This window comes from Thermobia domestica, chromosome 10 (assembly GCF_964235325.1).
Source record: "Thermobia domestica chromosome 10, izTheDome1.hap1.1, whole genome shotgun sequence".
In the NCBI taxonomy this organism is placed as follows: domain Eukaryota; kingdom Metazoa; phylum Arthropoda; class Insecta; order Zygentoma; family Lepismatidae; genus Thermobia; species Thermobia domestica.
In genome coordinates, this window is record NC_137463.1 from 1,854,044 (window position 1) to 1,869,088 (window position 15,045).

At 36.3% G+C, this 15,045-nt stretch overlaps 1 protein-coding gene across 4 annotated transcripts in view; it reads left to right on the forward strand.

Annotated features, from left to right (window-relative positions):
• pds5 (cohesin associated factor B pds5) overlaps positions 1-15,045 on the forward strand; it is a 143,126-nt gene that overhangs the window by 116,522 nt on the left and 11,559 nt on the right. For all 4 annotated transcript variants that reach the window (XM_081727604.1, XM_081727606.1, XM_081727607.1 and 1 more), the window contains 3 exons: positions 5,810-5,879; positions 10,109-10,252; positions 12,367-12,483. In XM_081727604.1, coding sequence (XP_081583730.1) covers positions 5,810-5,879; positions 10,109-10,252; positions 12,367-12,483 — 331 coding nt within the window. The remainder of the gene's footprint in view (positions 1-5,809; positions 5,880-10,108; positions 10,253-12,366; positions 12,484-15,045) is intronic.

The window sequence follows — 15,045 nt, forward strand, 5'->3', positions numbered from 1 at the left end:
CATTATACTCTGTCGTACAAATCCGATGATTTCCAGTGTATTCCTATCATTTTTTCTTTATGTTACAGTTTTCATAAATGTAATGTGTATTCTTCCTCCTCGACTGCTTACCCACCTACCATATTATCTTTTACAAAAATATATAATTTGAGCATCAGCGGATCTTCTTGTAGTGTTAATGGAAGGCTTTATAAAAGTGAAATGGAGTATGTTTTATGATTGTCAAACATCAAAAGGCACAAGTCAGTCGTCGTCTTACATTAGTAGAGGAGAATGCTCTTGCCTGATTGACTAGATAATTCTGATTAAAGTATCAAAAATGTTTCTTCAAGGGAATGAATATCAACATAGGATTTTTTAAAAAATAGCAAAGGAAAGATTTTTTCTGTTATATATATGAACATACAATTACAGAGGCTCTGGAAAGAAGCAATACAAGCTTCTGATGTATTTTGTTTACATTGTGTATTCAGTATTGATGTTCAGAACTAGGAGGAAATTTACTCTTTGATGTATTAAACGAGTGCTTATATGAAATTTTCAGCGTGATGCTGGCAAGATGACAAAATAATACCAGGGCTCATAGCGAGTCTTTTTTTTTTTTTTAACTGAGAGTTGCTTTTTTGTTGGGGGGAGCGATAAAGTCATTATCTTTGTGTGATTTGTGTTTTGCATTAGCAGTTTTCTAAGCTTGGGGGTTTGGGTGAGGCTAACAACCTTATCCTGTATATATATATATATATATAAAAGCACTTGTTCAGAAACATTCACAGAAGCCCCGGACCAGGACTACTGACTTGGCATGACCTCAGGGAAAAAAAAAGGAATATTCGAAGTTTTTATAGGGCAGGCGCGTTAAAATCCGTAATGAGTGAGTGAGAGAAATACAGGATGGACCTAGTAGGAGTTCAGGAGGTTAGGTGGGAAGGAAATGGAACTGTGAATTCCGGTAATTTTACGTTCTTTTACGAGGAAGGAAATCAAAATCGCCAATTAGGAACAGGATTTTTCGTTCACAAACGAATAATGTCAGCAATTAAGCGGATTGAATTTGTTAATGATAGACTTTCTTTTATTACTCTTAAGGGTCGGTAGTGCGATATTATAGTTTTAAATGTACATGCCCCAACAGAAGATAGGGATGACGATACAAAAGACAGTTTTTCGAAGAAGTGGAACGAATATTTGACCAACTCCGCTAGCAAAGAGCATAAAATAGTGGATAATTCTCCTTAATAACTCACTTCTTTATAAACAAAGACTAAATTTATGTGAAAATATAAAAATCTGTTCGCATACTTTCTTGTTACTGCTTTCTATTTCATTTTGTATGCAACTGCATTTTTAGTTAACGTTTGTAATTTATTTTAAAAGTTCATAATAAGGGTATAAACATAATCCACATTATTTGCTTTGATCTTATTGTGTTAAAGGAAAATGACATACATTACCTGTTTATAGTTTACTTTCTGTTCTATGCGGAATGTTGGCAGAAGCCATTCCCATGTGTACCAATCATGTGGTATCAAGACAAAATTTGTAACAAACAAATTGTACAAGACGATTTTATTACCAGTTAATGGTAATCTAGATACTATGTATTAATTACATTACTATTACACATAATGAAAATATAAAAATTTAGCCTTACCCCATCGAAATCAAAGTTGAAATACAAAACCGTACAAAGTATGTAATTAATAATGAACCTCTAAACACAAATAATCCATTTTTTTTAGTAGCTGAGAAACTTAAGTAAAATATTTTTTAATGTTAACATGTTAAAACATTACACATTTCAGCTATGATCCAGCCATTACACATTTCAGCTATGATTTCAGCTATGATTTTGGTTGGAAAAAAAAAAAGTGAAATTCAATTTGTGCCCTAGTTTGGCATCAAGGTTTAAAGTTACTTTTTGTTGGGATTTTGGTCACTTTTCAACTATTTAGAAGAGACTAGACCACTATGAGCCCTGTAATACACACTACACGGATTAATGGTTTCTCTTTATTTCGCATGTTGAGCATTTCATTGATTAATCAATTACTTTCGTATTCTAATATCATCTCGCATAAATCTTTACATATGACTCACACTGTATTTCTTATTTGCCAGTAGTAAAGCATTTTTTATATTACCACGTCGCCTCATTCCATAACTAACTCTGTGGCGTAAAAGGAGAAAATCCTATTGAATCACCCACATCCCTTGTTTATTCTCCCACTCTCTTTAGTAATACTTCGTAAGTTTTGTTAAGAGTCTTCGCTAACTTCACCCCACTTCTTTGTATTTTAAATAATTTAGAATAAATTAGGGACTATGAGGAACATCAAACATTTAGAAAGAGAGCCAGATAACATGTGCAAAACGTTATTACATGGTTCCAGAACCTATCTATAACATATAAATGTGGGTGCTCAACAGTCATGACGTCATAAACTGCACAACAAAGCTCTGGTTCTTAACAAAAGATTTGGAAATTAATAGCGTTTTGTAACTACTATCTGATCCACTTTCTCCATTTTAGATATTTTTCATTGTCTAAATTATTCAGTAAACTTTATATATATATATATGGAAAACTCTTTTCAGATATCTAAATTGACTAATGAACGCTACGTATGTATGATTTAAGAAGCTTCAAATTCCATAAAACCGCTACTTAATTGTGTGCCAAGGCCTTTCTTTTATGATCTTCATACTATCACCATTTCCCCCAAAGAGGCTTCCCAATTAGAACCGTACAAACCGTGTACGAGTAACTGTATGATAATCAGTGACGGATGCATAATGTAAAGTTCCGAATAGTATAAGCTTATCCATTTCTCCATTAGCTAATATGTTCCTTAAAACTTTATCTTCGAAAATACTTAGACCTTGCTTTTGTTTGCGAATTCGTAGCTAGCCCTTACATTCATACAACTGCGAAAGAGCTGACTTTTTATACATTTGACTATTTGTTCTATATCGTCAACAAACACTAACTCTTAACTTTTCCTGGTTTCATTTTTCATACCACTTACTCTTCTTGCTGCATTCTTTCGTTACATCGTCCAGTACTAAACAAAACAGGACTAATGTTTCACGTAATTTCTTGTCTGTAGTAACTTTGAATTACATTCGATAACTTATTATTTACGTTTCTGTTTCTGAGTTTATTTTTCTTCTTTTCATACTTATTTTCTTCGACGGTGTCGAAAGCTTTTGTTAGGTCCAATGGCGTATGTTGGTTTGACAGCTTGAACTACCACCGACATACTTTATTATTATTATTATTATTATTATTATTATTATTATTATTATTATTATTAATAATAATAATAATACAAAATATGCTTTTTCTTGAGCTGCTTTAGTTTTCGTACCATTATTGTTCTGTTTTTTAGTTTAACGTCACACGTTTATGTACCGAGACTAAGGGAGACTGATGAGATTACTGTAATGGTGAAATGACGAAAGTGGGAGGAATCTTGGGATCCCCAAAAAAACACATGCACAGGATGTTTATCCACCGCAAGGCTCATTTGGCAGGAGCTGGGATCGAACTAAGAACTCCATGCACCAGATATGAGTACTGTACTACTGAGGCAATGCCGGTCTCACAGACCAACAGTGTTTATCGCCGTAGCCGAATAATAATAATAGTTTATGTTTAAAGCTTTCGTCCTACTGAGGAAACCCCTTAGAATGGCTGGTCAAGATATTTGAATTCTGAATCTATAGATTTCAAATCAAGAATTCTAACCAATAGTCTGAGTTTGCTCGCCACGTGATTACAAGAAGCCCTACAGGGTTATAGTTAAGACTTACGGACAAACCTCGAAGAAGCAAAAGGCAATGGAAATACCTGCCATGTGCAGGTGAGGACTCAAGCTGTCATAAGAGAAATCATTTCTGCGTTTATTGTTGCGACTCATCTCAGATGTCGTAATTTATAAGCAGCATTTCAACATTCATTCTGAAGTTCTCAAGGAAGCTCAAATTGCGATACTCTTTATAATGTTTAAAAATGTAAAGAAAAATTACTAGTTATAACTCCCACGTAACATGACCTAAATCACAAAATCTTTTCGAGCATATTTTTGTTATCTCGTGCTGGACAGGTTGGTTAGAAAATGTAAAGAGATAGAGAGTGCCACAACATTATTGAGCAATTTCAGTTGGATTATATCGTCTATGGGAAGGTAAGTGACAAAATCACATAGGTCAGTTAATGCGTATGGTAATATACAGTAATTATTATACATAGGATTTCAAAATTAATATCGTGGTTGTAAGGCTTTATAATATTTACTACATGAAACAGTTTTTGCTACAAGTGTTCACATGGCACACATCGAGTCGATAGGCGAGAAAGGCCTATAAACTTTCCACCGGGGTATGGCACAAACCACATTCAATTTAGGGTAGCCTCGTTGTAACTACCATCTCGTGGGGATTTGCTGACCCCTAGATGCGAACATTATGAGTGTTGACATCGCCACTTAAGTGAACTGTCGATTCATCAATGAAGACAACACGATCCAGATCGTCATGCAGCAATATTTCTTTTGCAAAGTTGGCACGTAAACTGTAGTCTGTAGGCTTTAGAGCTTGTAGCAATTGCAAATATAAGGACGTAGTTGTAAGCGTCTCCTTAAAATTCTCCACACACACGATTACACTGTAGCTACAGATTCAGTCTTTGCAAAAAGTAAAACATAAAAAAACTTCCTGCTCACTAGTCGCCATCGGCGTCAGAATCGAAACGGCAGAGGAAACTGTGCATGCTCATGCGTGTGTACAAAACTATTTGAGTTGGTCTTTCATTTTATTTATTATTTATAATTGTAAGTTAATTGTAATAAATACGCGAAGGCTTAAAACCCCGATATTCATTTTGAAACACCCTAGGGTATGTAAGAGCATGTATGAGGTTCCAGTTCTTAAAATTTGGGACGCGAGTTCTTCCGCGGTTCCTCAGGTCCCGAAAACGAATGTCTGATTAAAGTTCGTTCCCGTTGATTTATAGTCAAGTCATATTAAAACAAAATCTCCTATCCAGTTCCAGTTCAGAAGAAAATGCTTTAAATGAAGCTAATCTCGTCCGATTTGCGCAAGAATAAGTAAAAATATTGTCTACGAATCATTCCAAAGGAAGATGGGTGGCCTGCTCTTTTTTTATATTAATTAAAAAAAAAAAAAAAAAAACTACGTATTGGAAGAAATTATCCTAGTTGAATTCATTATTCTAATTGAAAGTATTACTACTACTGTGATCGGTGCTATGAGGAGTGTGATGGCTTCTTGAGCGATATCTTCCCCCGTTGTCTGAAACCATATTTCACGTTGAACCGCTTTCCTGCTAAGAGAGTTTTTGCGGGGGTATTGGTACATTGTTCCCAGAACCTACCACAAGGTGTATAAGAATACGAAATAAGTCAATAAGCAAAAGCATTAGTTTATACACTTGTATTCGTGGTATTTAACTGAATTTTTCAGTTTTTTAAGTAGGCTCGCCTAATGTGGAAGGGAAGTTAGAATTTGAGAAATTATCCGTCATTACACGTAAGTATATCCTCTCTCATGTAGGCATAAGTATAAAAAACCTCCATACCATCTTCAGATTTTAAACATGTTATATTGGTAGTTGTACCTTGGCTATTTGTAACAAACGTATTTCTTCATCCAATGCGTACTCGTTCTTTCAAGACTTTCTCTACGATAATTAATGTGTTTTTTCTTTAATAATAGATAAATGTATCTGAACATTTGGTTTCGATTCATTGTCACAATAGATGATTCGAATTCTTTGTTTTCTCGACAGAAAATGAAGAAACGAAAGAAGAGGGCAGCACTGTATCCGATGAGGGTTTAAGCAGCCAGGAAAACGACAGGTGAGTTGTACGTTCTGACTTCGGAAGAAATTACTTCGGTTATTGACAGTTGACATGCCATGTGTTGATGCGCTAATTTAAAAGACCATAACTGAGAGACCATAACCGCGACCGTTCTACTTGTCCGCTCTCGTTTCATCTGTTGGGGTCTTTTTAAGTGGCAAGTACGAAAAAGAATATGATACAGCTGGCAATACGAATGTAATTTCTTCCTAGCTTAGTGTGGTCATTTAATAGATATGTATTCATAGTTTTTATAATAACTTCTGTTGGCGAGAACGAAAACGTTTCGTGGTTACACTTTCCTTTTAGTCACCTATTTGACACCAGTTAGCATATAAAATACACGTTGTCACACATTTTTCACAGCGGACTTCTCGGAGTATTGAAAGGTTGTATGGCCATCTAATGGTGTAAGAATCATAAGGGATCAAGAAAATAACCACAATGAACAGACACTGATATTTCGTACTATGCTGGAAGTAGATAGCCGCTTTTCTATTAATAAATTGCTTGCGTTCCGTCTCCTCGAAGTTAAATCGAACGTGATTGTAGGCACGTGGCTTCGGAGACTAGCTATGTAGTTCCTACAAGGTATGGAAAATTTATCACAGTAATGTTAATTAATTAGGTTTCGATAATTAATTATGTAAAGAAATAAATCAGAAATTGAAAATAGTATATACAAGCTGACAAGTTGCCAAAGTGTGTTGGTTAACTAAAGAGAAGTGTTTATTAGATATTCTTTTGTGTGACTAAATTACATATCTTTCTCTAAGAAATCCATTTCCTTTTCTCTATGTTCGTTTATAAATACTCCGTCGTAACTTTATCTCTTTTTAACAAAATATTTCTTCAATTGAATTTGGATTCCTTTAGAACTACTTATTTGTCCTGGCGTGTACGGTATACGTGCTGGTGAAGTAAATATTAGTACTAAAGGCTGTGTCATATCCTTGTAATGTTCCGCTGTTAAGAGTTAAGAAACTTTGATTCATAGACACAGCTTGTAATTCATTGTTGGAGTTACGAATACATACATACATACATATATATATATATAGAGATGGTGATCAGAAAAATGGAAACACCTGAACGAAATTGCAACTCACCAGATTAATATGGTGTCGGGCCACCTTTCGCCTTCAGAACAGCTTTGATGCGACGTGGGATGGAGGCATAGAGGTCGTGAATGGTAGCAAGTAGAATTTTACACCATTCCTCGTGCAGGCCATCGGCCAGTTCTGTGAGAGAGGATGGAGGTGGAAATCGTCGCCGGAGTCATGTTTCCAAATCGGACCATAGATGTTCAATTACGTTGAGATCTGGGGATTGGGCGGGCCAGGGGAGGTGTTGAACTTCATCCCGATGTTCCTCAAACCACGCTGCAACAACGCCAGCTGTGTGAATGGGTGCATTATCATCCTGGAAGATGGCGTCATTGTCCGGGAACAACATCCGGACCATAGGATGCAAGTGGTCTCCTAAAATTGCGACATAATCGTTGGCAGTGATTCGTCCGCTAAGTGTGACCACAGGACCCAATGAAAATCATGATATGGCGGCCCACAGCATCACCGAGCCGCCGCCATGTTTCACAGTTGGGCGGAGACACTGCAGATCATAAGCTTCTTTGGGCGTTCTCCACACATAAACACGGCCCGTGGTTGGGAATAGGATGAAGGATGACTCATCCGATCATATCACACGTTTCCAGTCCTCAACGGTCCAAGTTGCATGGTCGCTGCACCATTTGCGGCGTGCGAAAGCGTTATGGTCCCTGATGAGCGGTTTGGCCCGTGCAACAAGACCCCGTAAGTTCATGTCATGTAATTCGCGGCGGACTGTGATTGTCGAAATAGGGTAGGGGAGGTGCTGATTGAGTTCCTCCGTCACTTGCTTCGCAGTGGCACGACGGTTCTGCGTGACAATGCGCTTTAATACCCGGCGTGACCTGTCACTCATGATTTTCTTCCGCCCACTGTTCCGCTTCCCCGATGTGGTTTTCGCGTGTGTTGTGTAGGCCGTCATCACCTTCGACACTGTCCCACGCAACTCACCTAACACAGTAGCCACTGCCGTCACACTCACTCCACATAACCGCGTACCAACAATTTGCCCTCTTTGAAAATCTGAGAGGTCTCCCATTTTACACTACCTCCATCTGCTGCAGCCACTGGACACTGCTGTTCCACTGCGCCTGACATAGTATGGAGACCGACCTAACACACCATTACCAGCGGTCCGGCACTGCGGGCGCCACAACACCACTGCCAACCCATACATCTGATGTGTTGCCAACTACAGGTGTTTCCATTTTTCTGATCACTATCTATCTATCTATCTATCTATCTATCTATATATATATATATATATATATATATATATATATATATATATATATATATATATATATATATATATATATGAGAGAAGATCTCACTCTCAACAAAATAATGCAATAATGCAACAAAATAATTAAAACGTCTAGTTGAGTATTTATATAGAAATAGCATCCACCGTGACATTGTAAATACAGATGTTCTGGTTCATATCAGCAGATTTAATGTCTACCGATTTTCGGTAGCCTGTATAATTATCCCCAGTAACACATAAGCATTGTCTCTATATTCGTCATGAGAAAGGCACGAAATCAAAGAAAAATATTAATTTATCTCTTGAGCCACAAGTTTTCATCTACACCGAAGACAGGTACGAGTTTACAAATGACTTTTTGACATTGATACGTGTTCTTTTTGTTTGATACTTGGCTGATATAAAACTTAACCTACGAAATCGAAGTAGCTTTTAAATATACAATATCTGTTATTTTTTCCTTGCAAACGTGCAGTTTTTGTGCGTGTCAAAATCTTGTATATTTTCTTTAAGAATTTGTTCTGTCCAATTGATAAAGAATTGAAATATAATTAAGAAAATGGCTAAATTGTTACTTGCGGAGATCCGGATTCGATTCTCGGCAGGAGCTCATGTGGTTCGGAGTTCGGATCCCACGTTAAGCTGTGGGTCCACGTCTCTAAAGCCTCGCTGCTGGCCGAGATGCTAGAACTCCAATTCAGCCAGTGAAATGAGTTTGTGATTTTCTTCATAAGATACGTGGATTACAGCAAAGAAGCCTTCTAAAACCCAAAAATTCAACGTAGAAATTTTTTGATGGAAGATCTACAAGATCAATCAGTAGCATTTGAATTGGAACATATTCTGATAAATTTTGATAACCAGCGATCATCGTTTAGCATACCTGTTTTTAAGGCTTCAAATGTGAGGTGTGGCCCCGCGTGGCGTAATCGCTAATGCTCTTGCCTTTGGAGCGAGCAATCCCGGGTTCGATTCCCGGTGAGAACACTCACACTCGGTCGAAATAGTAAAAGCTTTTTCAGGCACCCATCCTGATCATTCCCATCAGGCAAATGCCAGGTCCTAGGCCGCTTCCTTTCTTCCTTTCCAATTCCCTGGCTAATGTGTTCGCCGAGGGACGTCATCTCTCATACATGACGAGCTAACATGGTCATAGATGCCGAAAGCCAAGAAATCTAAATCCTAATCCAAGTGTGAGCTACTATCTGATCCCAGTTGAAGCCTCAAATGGGTAAATCCCTTTAAAAACGTCAATATTTTCCAAATAGCGTAGTCCCAGTAGTAATATCCCAATACCAATTAAAGCTGGCGTTATCCTATAGATATTTCGTAGAAATTCTGAACAAATGTTGTTAATAGGTTAAGGATTCAGGGTGAGATGAAACTGAAATCTTATTTCTGAATTGAAGGGGTTAAAGGATGAAAGTATTTTGTTATATTTTTCGAAACAGTGAGTTCTGGCGGTTTATGAACGTGGTATGTGTTATTTTTGTTACACAACACCTGACTTAATGAGTCCTCGTCTAGATGAAGAGATTCAGAAATGAGTTGATTTTAGTTTAGCGTCCCGTTCAGCAGCGAGGGTATATGAGACGTGAACCTACTGATTAACGTGGAATCCAAACCACATGAACTCCCGCCGGGAATCGAACCCGGGTCTCCCACGCCAAAGGCGCGTACGCTAACCGCTTAGCCACGAGGGAGCTCTGAGATTCAGAAATGAATGGAGTATGTTACACAGACAAACTTCCTCGAAATGTACAATTCTTCTCATTTCATCTTCATCCTCTAATTGATTCATTTGATGAGTTACGGCTGATTTTGTTTTGATATATTACTTATTTTCCTTTCAGAAACAACAGTAACGTGAGTCAACCGTCAAAGAAACGCGGAAGACCTCCAAGTCCGTTTCCTAAAGCAGCCGCTGCCAGTCAGAGTAAGAAGCCACGAGGAGAACAGAAGGCAACAAAGAAAACTGCCCCAGTCGAAGAAAAAAGGTAAACGTTTACACAAATGGGTGTGTTACTTACTTCAGTAGATACTACTGTAAGCAGCGACAAGGAGATAGCTTGGGAGGGTACTAGTTTAAAACAGTGCTATTGAACCTTTTTTTTCTCTCGTACCCCTAGACACAGTTGCCATTCAATTGTTTATTCCTGAAGCTGTTTAAACAAATTAAATCGAAATATACTTATTAAACTTAATGCACATGTTCTGTTGATTAAAAAGGGGGACAAATAGAGACCCAACAAAAGAACAATCAGTGTACCAATCAAAAGACTTTCTACAGGGGGATAAAATGCACATCCGAACATTAACGTGGGAAATTTCAAAACATATGGGAGACATCCAGCTCCACTGAGGGATTTTCCCCCTCATCCTCCCTGATAATTCGCACACTGAGGATAATGTTTAAAAAAATAATAATAACTTTAGAACTAGCCTGTTAATGGGATGACTGAGCTTGTTTCTGGGACTTTAACTCCTCGATTCCTGGTTGAATCTTCGAGAGCGTGAGAGTCAGAGCTGTTTCTGGATTCAAGCAATTTCTGTACTTTAATTTTATTGATGTTAATGCAGTGAAACCCTGTTCACACAAATATGTTGATGGAAAAGGAAGAAGTTATGAAATAGCACAGATCATTCAATCAATTCTCCAACTATGATCATTCAATAAAAATTGGAAATATGCTTATTTTAGGATTACGTACCTACAGAAAACTTTTCGCGTACCTCCAGGGGTACGCGCGTCCCCGGTTGAATAGCACTGGTTTAAAACTCCTGTAGACCGGAAAAATCAATAAGTGAGCAGCAGATGTATTCCTTGTAAAGGAATTAAATGTATTATTATTATTATTCCATGAATGACAGGTCTGTTACCATAAGTTAAAAAAGTTTCTATGCTAAGATTTAACTGCTTCAGTACAGTCAGTTGTAATTTCCTCTCCTCTTAAAATACGCTTTGTATTCCGTTCCTTACATTACAAGATTATCTCAAACAATGGCCTAGCAAGAATCGAATTTTTCCTGGCGACGTGATTTTAGTAATTCTCGGGCTATCAGCCAGGTGAAGATATTGACATTCGACGTTTCGAATGCATATATGGTGACTAATTAGGGGCAGAGCTATGAATGGGTGCTTGTGATTGGCTGTTGTTGTGGCTATAACAAATGACTTTGTTGAATCTTGGCTGTTGTTGTGGCTATAACAAATGACTTTGTTGAATCTGTTGATCTGAACCAATTGGCCTCAACCGATCAGAAGCCAGCATTTCCCTCAGCCAATCACAAGCCCCCATTCATAGCTCTGTCCCTAATTAGTCACCATATATGCATTCGAAACGTCGAATGTCAATACCTTCACCTGGCTGATAGCCCGAGAAGACATAATAATGACCTATCAGTTTGTTTTCCTCTTTTTAATTATCTTTAGTATTGTTCCTCCCATATTATTCTTAACATTTACTCCTTGATTCTCCATTCGACTCAGCTGTTTTTCATTCTTCCACACACACACACATCTCGAAAGCATCGAACGGTTTCTCGAGCAATTTTGTTCTCGCTTCTGCCTCTCAAATACAACATTCCACAAGCCTTGATGAATCTTTTCTTTTATTCCTAAATTCATTGCTTTTATTTCGTGTTCACTTTCAGATGTTCATTAAGATCACTACCAAAGCCACATTCACCCTTGCAACATTTATAGTCGCCATAAATCCTTTTGTTACTCCCACAATTTTCTTCTAGTGTTCTAATACTTTTAATTTTCGATCGATTTCCGCAAGCTTAAATAGAGTAGTTTGTATATAGCATTAAATTAGACACAAACCTCAAATGATGACGCAATGAATCCATTGACTACTATTTTTCTGCAAATTTTGGAAATTAAAAAAAAATACTGAATTTCTTAGTTTACTGAATACATACGTCTCTGATTTAATATTATTATTGTATAATAAAGTATGGTAATGTAACATTTATAAGTGCAAAAAAAGCTAGAAGACATTGTTGTTATTTGATTTATACACTTTATTTTAAGTTGAAAAAGTGAAGAACTGTGACTCTTAATATAATATAATATAATAATGCAATAAATTTTGCCTTCCATTAGCAATGAAAGTGGAAAGCCTCGCCGAGGGAGACCTCCTAAAAACCAAGATGACAAAAACAAAGAGAAGGAGAACTCTGTAGAGAAAAAGTCAACGAAATCTGAAAATAAGGATCAGAGGTATTGTTAATAAAACAACGTATTAACAGCCTAGACAAGTAAAGCTGTTTATGTTAAAACAATTAAGTGTTTATTAAACAGTATACAAAACCGTGTGTGTTTATAATAACAATGAATGCTATGTAAGTTATACAGGGTGTTTCAGTGGAATGTCCCACCTTTCAAATAGTTATGTGTAACTGTACGTCCGTATATACATTGGAATGATGTACGAAATGGGGAATTTTGATTTCGATACATATTAATTTTGCTTTCTCGCACAGCTCGATCATTATTTGTTGTCAGATAATTTTTAAAATGGAGTACACAATACTATGCTTATTGTATAGAATTATTGGATCACCAATTCTGTTACCTCCATATAAAGAGAGTATCGACGTGAGTGTGATAGTCCTGGTGAAAAGATAAATCCCAGTTTAGTGGAAAACTACAAGGACAAACTTGTGTCTTGAGGAAAAGGGGTGACACTTCCAGTGCATACTATAACTATAAATTATGTCTTCAGAGATACTCTCTCTTTTACTTCGTTATGTAAATACGTTGTTATTCAGTGCAATGATATTTAAAAAGCAATATATCCCACTAAAACACCCTGTATTTAACTCACACTGCATTTAGTCAAGATGCTGTTGAAGTTGGATAGACTGTACAAACATTCCATGTCACGAACGCAATCAAAAGATAAAATATTTGTATCGAAATATTTCTGAAAAAGCAAAGAATTTTGCTCAGTTTGAAAATATATATATGACTTAGAAAGTTTGTGTTACCAAACAATATGTCTCACTGAATATATTCTATGGAAAATAGCTAGTAATTGTCTATATTTTACCTAATATGCTTCCATTGATATCTTTAAGCAGATATTCTGAGAACGGTTAGAAATGCTTTGTTTTGGTACGTGTGGTGTGAATTATTGCTTTCATTATAATGTTCTTACCTTGTATCCCCAGTTTGGTGATTTATTTATTATTTAAATAATTTCATTGTTCTCTGTCAAACTCATCAGTAACTTCGTAAAGTTGCTAAATTGGACACATTGCAAGCATCTACCTTCCTATGGAACTATTCTAGAAGAATTAATATAATATTAATCCTTGGAAAATTAGGGATGTACTGATATATCGGTATCGGTGTCGGCAAATGAACAGCGATATTTATCGATACATTTTCCGAACTATTTTCAATTTGTTTAATATTAACAGTGACACTTATATTTCATCGATTTCTTTTAGACTTAAAGTTGATGTAAATTATTATCAATTGTACAATCGATTTCTTTATGCATGAGTACGCCTTTGATTTGCATTACTCGTACTCAACTGATAATTTTAGTCACTCCATGCCAAAATACTGGTGAAGAAAAGCTAAAAGTCCTCAGTCAGGATCATGAGCCCCGAAGAAAATTTTCTAGGGGAAGGGGGTCATTCCATGGTTGCTATATTACGTCTGGTATTTAATATACATGATTTGCTATATTACGTATACATTTTCGTGAGCCAGGGGGGTTCCACCCTGCCCTTCCCTTTCGGACGCTCACGGTCAGGATAGCAGACCCGTAATTTGAATGCCAAACGAGACAGAGGTTTCGACTCAGAAGAAAATGCTATGGAAGAAACCCACAAGACGCTCATTTTGTCGTCATTTTCTCCTACTTACTGGTTAAAAACAATTAGTTCTAAAGTTATAAGTAGTTTTTTCGTTTTCGACCTCGCTTAAATAACCCTCCTATTTTTTTGATGGTACACATCAAGACCTGGTTCAGCACGCATAATTTTGTAAACTATAAAAATTTGTAACGGTAGTATTCGTTCGCATTATATGTATGTAATAGAGACTAGTAAATACAAGGTAAGTATCAAAGTACATTATCGCTCTAAACATCAATCACTGACTCTTAGAATTAAGTTTACACTATATAAGTATTTGCTGCTTTGTAGTATATTTTATGTGAACTGGATTAAATTTAGAGAAAATATTTTTTTGTGTGGAACCTAATATGAAATTCTGCTCTTTGTCTTTGTATGTCAAATTTTGGCCTTATATCTAATATACCCTATTACAATGTTGATCATTTCATTATTCTGATAATATATATAAGAAATGTGTCAAAAGTATTGGTGTCGGTATCGGCCTCTTTAATATCGGTATCGGTATCAGTGAAAAAGTGGTATCGGTACATTCCTATGGAAAATTTAATTTTTGGTGAAGGCAATGGCGAAATTCTAGAGAACTGATCACTTTCCTCACTTAAGCCGTAATTTTTTTTTCTCAAAAAGAGCGTGATGCGCCGCACTGAGCTTTTAAAACTTGTTGTGAGTAAATAAAAGTATGAAAGTCCAGAAAATCATTGATGGTTTCCAAACTACAGTGTATGGTAGTCTTGAGTGTCGAGAAGTTAGTGATGATAACTAAAGAACAAGGTAAGAACATTATATTCAGTGTGTATGGTCTCGAGTCTATTATTTTTTCTTCTTTATTTACACTGTAAAGAGGTTTACTTTATTATTATTATTATTATTATTATTATTATTATTATTATTATTATTATTATTTATACAG